The following is a 10,102-nucleotide window of genomic DNA, read 5'->3' on the forward strand; positions in this document are numbered from 1 at the left end:
CCTAACTAATTCTATTCTGGAGCACTGTGAGTCTCGGCTGTGGATGCAGCTAACGTTCAGACGCAAGCGAGAAGATGATACCCAGCTGTGGTTTGTGAACTGAATATCATCTCACAGCATCGTGCCTGAATATCATTTCAAAACCCGAAAATCGTTCAGGCTCAGCCTAAATGACAGGTTCCCTGTCAGGGCCATACTTTTCACAGTCTCTCTAAACTTTTATTTTTCTATTCCTACAGTATCTGATAGTTGGATTTAATGACAACATGCCACATACATCATTTAAAGTTGAAAGCAAGATCCCTCTATCTGTACATACCGCTAACATTAGTACGGCGTTTTAGACTAGCCTGCCAACGTTGAAGCCTGAGAGGGTCCCTGTGCGTTCAGAGTACAAGCCGCACTTGAAGCTTCCATTAAAGAATTATTGAGGAGGTGGAATGTTTTATTCAAATCTGCAGAAAAAATCATTGTGAAGTCTTTGCTGTCTCTGCCCTAGATTAAGTTACAAGAGTTTGAATAAACAGCAAAAATGCTAACATGAGCATTTATGCAACTGTAGGGATGTAAATATTGATTATAAGCCATGCCAATCTAATGATCAGACCCAACACACCCTACACTGTGTTTATTTGCAACGTGTCATAACCATGACATCATCATTAAACATCATTATGACCTCATGTAGGCTCTGAGTAAAGCCCATGCAGCTCATCTATCGCCCAGCTGTGAGAAGACGCTGCTCTGTGGGCTGGAGCATCAATCAGACACGGGGGTCATTAATGCAGTGGCAAAAAAAAAAAAAAAAGTCATGTTGATTTGTTTTTCAGCAGATTGGAAGACACAGCTAACAACTGTCTGTGTGATCAAGAGCCTTTTATGACAGCTTAATCTATTGATTAATTAGCTACAGCAGGGCGTTCGAGAGGCCAGATGTGCTGTAACGAGTCGATAAAGACGACCCCACGTTGTACAGTACGAATCTCACAGGACGAACAACTGTACAGAAGCACTATGTGGAGGGGGGGGGGGGGGGGGGGGGGGGGGGGGGGGGGTCGTGGCAGTGATGTGTGCGTGTGTGAGCACCACAGGGGAGGGTTTTTTGCCATCTGAGCCCTGCTGTCTGTCTCCGTCGAAGGCCCACAGTATTGTATTATCTGCAACGCATTAATTCCATACAAGGAAACTCATATTGATTTTTATCTTGTTCACGCTGTGATAAACGATCCATCGCTGCTTTACTGACCAATTTGTTTTTTAATATTCCATGCAGCCTGTCTGTCAGAGGCCACATTTCCAATAGTTTCTACGGGTTTATTGTTACAAGTTAGAATCTCATCCTGTGAATTTTTCTACATCATCACAGTAATTGCCAGAATATTTGGATTGACAGTGCCTGTCTATTATTTTTGGTAATGAGTCATGCATGAGTGGGACAACATGAATCACTCACTGTTTACCCAGTCAGAAAGCTTCCATGTACCAGAGGAAGTTCAACAGATAGATGAATAAACAGAAGCCACGTGATTGATTTGCTTTCATGCGGCAGCTGCCAAACTGTGACCTGAACTGCAGGGAAAAAATAAAAAAAAAACCTTTCAAATTTCCAAATTGTTTTCCAGAACCGTGTTCGGGGTGGTTCAAAGTAAGACATTTCATAAAGTTCACTCTGAAGTGTCACTTTGACGGGTGTGAGGTACGGCGACAATTCCCAAAATGTATTGAAGCAGAACTGTGCGGCGCGTAAATGTGCTGTGACAGCTTACAGTGTTTATCTGTGGGTGTGCGAATGAAGCCTGCCTCCTCTGGGGGATGAGAGGCGAACATGGAGGTGTTGACACAGAGCGTTAGCAGGCAAGCGTGCGTGTTTTTATGGAGGCGCACGAGTCATGTGACCTTATCAGTGCATTAACGAGTCCGATTAGTTGTTCGTCGGCAACAGTGAGCGAAAGCCTGAATCGGATTTCATCAAGCCGATCTTCACGGGACTGTGGAGCACTATTACATTTAAAACATACTACTGGACATTGCATAACTTCTGAGTGTGGGTGGAGATTGTTTTTCATTATTTTTCCTCGTGTCCAATTAAAACTGGGGGTTGTCCGACTGCAGATGTGCGCTAAGCCGTAGATCATTGATTTTTATCTCAGCCGCGTTCTGCTGAACAAGCCCCACCCCCCCGCTCTCCGCTCTCTCTGCCGCCGCCACTAGATTTACTCCTAATTTGCTTAATTGAAGTTAGCCTGCATGGCAAGCTCAAGGTGACACCGCGGTGCGAGAGTGTGAGCGCGTGTGGAGAGTTTCAGTCAAGCCGTTGAGCGTTGGCTGCACAGATATTTGAGGCGTCCAAAAAAAAAAAATCCTACTTCGCTTCATTACACTGTAACAAACACATCCGACATAAATATGTATGCACTCGCCTGTCTTTGTGCATAAATGCTTTATTTATGTGGCTCACATTTCGTGCAGGCTGCGTTCCAATACATAAATAAGATTCAAACTTAGACACACTATGCCTGTTTCACTGTGCTTTCAGGTAATGTTAGTACAGGATTAGGATCAATGACATCATTTTCACCCGGAAAACATAAAGTTGTCTTCCAATAATGTGCAACTGTCCTTTGCAATACACTGGAACCACGTATGGATTAAAGGCCGCCCTGCATCCTTTCTGTAATAACTAGAAAACTTCTGGGGAGCGTTTGATTTGTTGAACTCACAACATTTTACGGGCTAAAGCTAGCAATTATTGATTAGCACAAATTCTGTGTCTGTCCGCGAGCGTGCGAGCTGATGGGGGAGTATTTGTTTTTGCAAAGTGACAGTACGCTATTAAGCACATGACAAAGTAGCGAAGGAAGAGACAGCAGCAGCAACGTGCGAGGGGGGAAAATGGAGCCGTTGCCGTGGGCGACCTCAGCAGAGCATCCTGCTGGTGTTTGTCCAACCAGCACAGCCGCCATCTGAATAATCCAGCTCAATCAGAGCTATTATCAATAGCCTCTGTCCCGGTGGCATGCTGGCCAGATTAGTGACCCTCTGCTGTGGAGTCGCGTATGATGAACATGTGCCAAATATGTGTGCACGGAAATGTACTGCACACATCTGCCCGTTCGCGCCAAGTGTGTGAATCTGCGACCTGAAGTTGTTTCCCTTCGCAATTTCAGGCCTGATCACGACAACCGCGAGGAAGCTGGACAGAGAACAACAGGCGGAGCACTTCTTAGAGGTACAGTAGAAGATGAAGAGTTTTTTCATAATATTATAATTTATCTGGTGCTGCCACCTGCCACCGCCTGCCATTAACAGAGACGTGGTGGAGGACAACCCTGGCAGGCCCTCAAGGCTCCATAAACTGTGATGAACGAGCGCAGTTTTGGGCCCTAGGTTTAGGATTTTCCAAAACGTAATCATTCATCATTGGTTATCTTTTCTAGTCAGGACAGGAGCACGGAGAAGAGGAGCTGCTCTGCCCAGCGTTTGATAAGCGCAGACACTGGGCACACAGATAGCTGTGATTATCATTTCTGTTGCTCCTGCTGCTCTGCATGCAGATGAACCCGATAATCGGAGATTCTTGACTTTAGAGTCGCGAGCAAACTTCTCCTTCAGCACACTTTTCCCTACAACTTATTACATGCTGCTGGGCGTGAGAGAGCCCCGGCCCTCGAAGAAATGGAATAAAATAACCCCCGGTCGACCCGGCGGACCGCGGCTCGGCGCTTCGCTTCTGTTTTGCCAATTGACTTGTCTCAGCCCGATAACTCTTTTTGCCGCATTGTTCAGCCCCAGCATCCGTTAAAAACCCAGGTTATGACAACACGTTGCGGAAGGGCTCTTGAGTCTAACACCGTCGCGTTCACATGTGAGAGCATTTTAAATTGAGGGCAGAGGAGTCTTTGTTGTTGCTTCGTTCTGCCCTGAGATTTCAATAGAGATGCCAGTCTGTGCATGCCACCCACTGCTCCAGCTGTCTGTAATTAATAGTCTGGTGAGCAGTCCTGCTGGCAGCGGTGGTGTTCACTCTAATCTGATCCAATTGATCAATTGATCAGACCTCTGCCTCTGCCTCCAGGGGATCAATATTCCAAAGAGATTTCCCGTGAGCTGGGTGTTCACGTGGCCCCGTGCTCTCCGGGGTGACAGCAGGTTTATCATATTAATAAGCGCACACGCCCACCAGTTAAATGCCCACGCGTGCCGTGACAATGACGCACCTGTGACCCCCAGGTCACAGTCATCGACGGCCCGGTGACCACCCGCCAGTCCACGGTGTGGGTCATGGTCCACATCGAGGACGAGAACGACAACCCGCCCACCTTCCCGGAGGTCACCTACCGCATCAGCCTGCCGGAGCGGGACCGCAACAAGCGCGGCGAGCCCGTGTACCGCGTCTTCGCGTACGACCGCGACCTGGGAGCCAACGGCAACATCACCTACAGCATCGCCGACGGCAACGAGGACGAGAAGTTCAGCATTGACCCCAGGACTGCTATGGTGTCGTCAAAGAAGATGGTGACCGCAGGAAGCTATGACGTCCTCACTGTGAGTGCTATATCAATACAGCATCTTATATATATTTTTAGCAACATTTCATTACAAACAGTCGCTTTGCCCCAGCCCTGTTTACACATGCAACACTTGCACATCACTTCTCTCATGCATCAGACCCAGTGATTAGCAAGTCATTCCCAAATACCCTTGGAGTTTGCTCCTTGGCTTGTGCTTAGTGCGAGTGCTCATGGTTGAATTGTGGACGCTGCCTCCTGCAGTGGCAGAGACAACAAACACACCAATCTTCTCCTCCACAACCGTGTTTCTTCATTTTAAGTGTAACACTGTTCCCCCAGTAAATAATGGCTCAAATAATGTGTTTGGCTCGCTGCTGCTGCTCTTCACTGAGCACCACTTATAACACCGTATTTTACAATTTGCTCTCGTATAGGTTCCCCCGGCGACTTAGTTGATTTATATTACTTAATGATATTCCTATTTGGTGTATGAAACGCAAAGTCAGCTATTTAAAAATCAGGCAGAAGCATTAGGGTGTAATTGCCGAGATCAAAATTAGAGATTAACTCTGTTATTTATAGATGAGACCTTGAGTTAAGTCTATTGATGATTATTGGTCCCATCAGTTTGTTTTTGACAACGTCCATAAATCATATTCAATATACTAATATACTTACTTTACACGACAAAGAGAGTAGTGACTAGTCCATCTCTGGATCAATACCAGCAATTAGATCTATTTTGAGAGCATTTTAATTAATTGTCAGCTGTTTCGCATTCATAAACTGGTTATTCTTTGCAGATAAAGGCTGAGGACAGTGGTGACCCACCATTATGGTCCACGGTCAAGCTTCACGTGGAGTGGATTCGGAAACCTGTCCCCTCGCCTCTGCCCCTAGTGTTCACACAGAGGTACTACAACTTCTCCATCGCAGAGACGGCGGCTGTGGCGCAGCCAGTGGGAGTGGTCGCTGTGAGCCAGTCGACCACACCCGTGTGGTTCAATATCATAGGTGAGATCAACGAAGCCTGATGTTGGAATAATGCACACGTTCTGACATAACATTGCCAAGAGCAAGCTGGCAAAGAAGCAACAATGAATGGCAAAAAAAAAAACACATAAATATTTAATTCACATAGAGAAAAAACACACTGATCTCCCCAACTTCAAGAGCTGAACTTGAAGATTGTCCATGAATGAATGATACAGTCTCCAGTATTCTGAATAGACGACCTACATTACTCAACAGCTCACATGAATGTGAAAAAAGCCAGGTGCATAGTCCCGATTTTACTGGAGCTGATGCACATATTTGATTACAAGTATATGGTTGACTCACTAATTATTAATACTGCCTTTCTTTTGCTCTGCTGCGGGAAGGTGGGCGTCTTGCCAGGGAGATGTTTTACATTCCTCAGAACGCCTGTGGAAGGAACTGCTCGCTTGACACAGGTCTGGTCAAAGCTAATTCCTCCGCTGCTTTTTCACACATGCCCAAGGTCCGGAGAAATTCCAAACGTCCTGGAAATGCAGCGTACAATAACAAGACCTTGTTTGGCCGAGGGCGGTATTGATTGATCTGAGTTTGAAAAGGGATTCTCTCCCAACTCCACACAAACAGCGCTGGCTTGTTATCTCTCGCCTGGCAGGGCAGGTTTATGTCATTAGTTCAGCTACAGTGATGCTACTGTGGAAAGTAAACAGGGAGGGGTTGTGACTCAACCATCCAATAATCACACTTTTCCTACATCACAGAGTCTCAAAATGGGATTTCTAAGAGGTGAATTTGGGGTAAACGTATTTCCCGATCATTAAGCAATTTCAGGCAAACGTAAAGTGGCTGGTTAGCTTCAAATACAAATGTGTGGCATAAAATGCGAGAGGCGTCGCCAGTAGTGATGGAGCGTCACAGAATTATCACCGGATCCTGCTTCTGCTGCTCCCTCCTTGTTTATGGAGCTGTATAACACGCTCCAGTTCATTGGCTCAGCTGTCGGACCCACAACTCTACACCCGAACCCTCACCCTGCCTCCTAGCAAACACTAACACAGTGCGTTAGTGATTAACTGGTTATGATTGTGGAGGAGTGAGCAGCGAACGGCAGATATTTCTGCAGGAAGTCGGCGCCGAGCGAAGGCAGAATTAAAAGAGGGACGACGTTGGCAGCGTTCATCTTGTGCCAGCATGCCGTATATTATAATTATTATGCTGGAGACAGGGAAATCCTCTTAAATGAAGTGCAGTCTTCACACGAGGCGGCTGATAAGATGCCGATATTCATCAGCCAATAAACTTTGAATAATAACTACCTGTGTTTAATGATTCGTGTATTTATTTCCTGAGAAATTGAACAAAGTGCACAAAACCGTTGCTGATGTGGTTCAACTGTGTTATCAATATCTGCTAATAGCACTAAGATACTACTGTAGACACATGGTGCCTGACTGCTAATCCTGCCTGCATATACAGGCATGACTTCTAAATGCTACTGTAGCTACTAAACCCTCCTGAGGCTCTTCTAATAACTGAATACATCCTTTTATTTATAGACCGTAGACTGTAATTCCGCTTTTTTTTAATACTGTGAGACTCTACTCCTGTGGCGTGATATTGACGAGCCTCTTCTCCAGGAAAAAAAAATAAAAAGCAAATTCCCATGGTTTGCTCTTACTCAATACGCATCAGTGGCTCTGTGAAAAATGCCCAATCAGTATTCATATGCTGAGGGGAGCTCAAGCTAGCAGATATCTCGGGAGAGAAGGTGGAATGAGACAGAGGATGGTCCTGAATACCTAACGCACATCAGTCGTCTCCCTCACTCTAATCAAACATTAAGCCTCTAAACTGTACACTCACCCCCCGTGGAAAAGACCTCGCTGCAGGTTTTTGATCTCTGAGATGGGTTGTGTTTTGGTGTGATAAGACAGATGTTTGTGTGGCTGTTAACAGCTCTCGCGCTGCCAAGTGGGTTTTTTTTTTTTTTTTGGGTGCTACGTTGCATCGCATTTGAGTTCATTTTATTTCACAGACCCTCCAGCTCCAGACGCAGGCAGCTGGCCAAAACAATTACACAGTAATAACTTAGAGCACCTGAGTTTAGCACGCTAAGTGAATACGAAACGACCGAGTGTGAACTGTGTGTGCGTGCGTGTGTGTCTCCAGGAAGCTTTGACATGCAGTTCGACCTTCAAGTAGGGGTGGGGACCCTCGTCGTGGCCAAACCCCTGGATGCAGAGGTGCAATCTATGTACAACATGACTGTGCAGGTGACGGATGGGACCAACTTCGCCACAGCACAGGTTCACACAATGTTAATTTGTTATGCTCTGACACTCCCTGTTATACACTACAGACCCACACCAAATTAAATTACTGTCACCTCCTCCAGGAGAGCTGTTTGCTATCTGCTTCCCTCCTTCCTGTTCCTGCTCTCTCACTATCTGTTGCTGACTATGAAATCTACCCCTTGTTGCTCTGTCTTTGATATTTCCTGTGCGTTTAATGACTTGGCCAGACCGCTGGGCTTGTATGGAAAATCCTTGATAGCAGCGGATTAATGGGATTAGCTGGGGCACGCAGAGGTCAAGTGTTTGTATAAATATAAAAAATGCCCAAATCCCTCTTACAACAACACACCGCTGGTTTAGTAGCATTGATATGATAATGATTCTGCTTCTGGGTGTGGAACATATTATCATGGATGAGTTATAATAAAATCCCAGCCTATAATTTATCATTTGTCCCTCTTTGTCTTTTAGGTGTTCATCCGGATACAAGACAGCAACGACAACCCTCCGGTCTTCTCGCAGGCGGCCTACGATGTCAGCGTCTCAGAGGATGTACCGGTGGACATGGAGCTGCTGCGGGTTCGAGCGTCAGACATGGACGAGCGCGCCCGCTTGAGCTTCTCTATCTACGGCAGCGTGGACCCGGCCAGCATGAGACTGTTCAGGGTCAATCCGGGTACCGGGGTCGTATATACCGCCGACAGGCTGGACTACGAGGCCAGAACGCAGCACATCCTCACTATTATGGTGAGACAGTGAGGGGGAATCTGTTTCTGTGTGCGCTTGGGTGGTTTGAGCTGTGTGTGTGTGTGTGTGTGTGTGTGTGTGTGTGTGTGTGTGTGTGTGTGTGTGTGTGTGTGTGTGTGTGTGTGTCTGAGCTCGTCCAAATGATGCTGCTCTTGGCAGCTCTGCCTGCCTTCCTTAATTTTAGCTGATCTCTTTCATTTATGGCCTCCTACACCGCCATCCATATTCATCTCTCATTTTGTCTGATGCCGCTGTAGGTCAAGGATCAGGAGTTTCCATTTAACCGTGACCTGGCTCGGATCCTGGTGGCGGTGGAGGACTCCAATGACAACATCCCGTACTTCACCAGCACTGTATACGATGCCGTAGCGTACGAGTCTTCTCCTGTCGGCACTTCCGTCCTGCAAGTGACCGCCTTGGACAAAGACAATGGGATTAATGGGCAGCTCGCATATACTATGGAAGCAGGTGGGGTTCCTAAAGTAAAGATAACGAAAGCCTTGAATCTTTGTGATGGGACGGAATTCTAAGTGGCTGTTTTTCCTCATCACCCGCATGATATCTGCGTCCCTGTCTGCCGCCTGCAGGTAACGCCGGGGGTGTGTTTGGCATTGATAATGCCACAGGCCTTATCTTCATTGCCAGGGACCTGGACCTCACCTGTGTGGGGTTCTACACTCTCACCGTGCGTGTCACAGACAGTGGATTTCCTCCCCTAATGGCCACAGCCTCAGTCCGGATCTCCATGATACTCTCTGACTTCTCCAAACCCAGATTTTCTCAGAAGGAGTATCAGTCTGAGGTAAAGAGACAGCGGGATGAGTGGGGCTTTAGGACGGGAGGTGGACGTCAGGTTGTTTCCCCTTTATTCTACAGATAATGGAGAACAGCACTGTTGGAACGCATGTGACCACCGTCAGCGCCGTCAGCCGCTCGGCGCTCATTTATGACATCGCCAGGGGCAACGAGGAGCACTGCTTCGTCATCAACCAGCATACGGGCGTGATCCTCACGCGGAAACTACTCGACTTTGAGGTCAGTTCATACTTTAACACGTGGCTACATTTTACAGCGGAACCTTTTCCCTCACGCGTTCCTTGGCGATGGCAGCAAACAGCGTCCTACTTCCTGCTGGTCCACGCCCTGAGCATGGCCGGCGTGGAGGCCAGCACCACCGTCATCATCCAGGTGGGAGACGTCAACGACAACCCACCCGTCTTTCAGCAAATCAGGTATCAGCTGTGGCCGAAGCTCATTCCTTCTGCGCGCGTGCTGTCCCTTGCACAGACAGGGTGGTCTTTTTGTTAACAGCTACGTAGGCACCATCAGCGAGGCTGCTCCAGTCAACAGCGTGGTGCTGGGAGACGATGGGAACCCGTTGGTCATCCAGGCCACGGATGGGGACAGAAACCACAACGCCCTGTTAGTCTTCCAGATCGTGGACGAAACTGCTCGCATGTTTTTCAGCGTGGACTCGGGGACCGGATCCGTTCGGTAAAGAGGCACAAAGAAATCAGAGCAGCGACGTTCCTATTGACGGTTTGCTTTATTTAA

At 47.3% G+C, this 10,102-nt stretch overlaps 1 protein-coding gene across 4 annotated transcripts in view; it reads left to right on the plus strand.

Moving 5' to 3' along the window:
• Window positions 1-10,102, plus strand: part of LOC114868933 (protocadherin Fat 3) — a 46,453-nt gene that overhangs the window by 10,192 nt on the left and 26,159 nt on the right. For 2 of the 4 annotated variants that reach the window (XM_055502050.1, XM_029172597.3), the window contains exons 7-17: window positions 3,168-3,229; window positions 4,231-4,545; window positions 5,315-5,525; window positions 5,894-5,965; window positions 7,677-7,813; window positions 8,273-8,548; window positions 8,806-9,016; window positions 9,136-9,350; window positions 9,425-9,583; window positions 9,659-9,780; window positions 9,860-10,042. In XM_055502050.1, coding sequence (XP_055358025.1) covers window positions 3,168-3,229; window positions 4,231-4,545; window positions 5,315-5,525; window positions 5,894-5,965; window positions 7,677-7,813; window positions 8,273-8,548; window positions 8,806-9,016; window positions 9,136-9,350; window positions 9,425-9,583; window positions 9,659-9,780; window positions 9,860-10,042 — 1,963 coding nt within the window. Of the gene's footprint in view, window positions 1-3,167; window positions 3,230-4,230; window positions 4,546-5,314; window positions 5,526-5,893; window positions 5,966-7,676; window positions 7,814-8,272; window positions 8,549-8,805; window positions 9,017-9,135; window positions 9,351-9,424; window positions 9,781-9,859; window positions 10,043-10,102 lie in introns of all 4 variants that reach the window. The other 2 variants (XM_055502049.1, XM_041073794.2) reach the window with 1 other exon arrangement.

This window comes from Betta splendens, chromosome 14, assembly GCF_900634795.4.
Source record: "Betta splendens chromosome 14, fBetSpl5.4, whole genome shotgun sequence".
Taxonomy (NCBI): domain Eukaryota; kingdom Metazoa; phylum Chordata; class Actinopteri; order Anabantiformes; family Osphronemidae; genus Betta; species Betta splendens.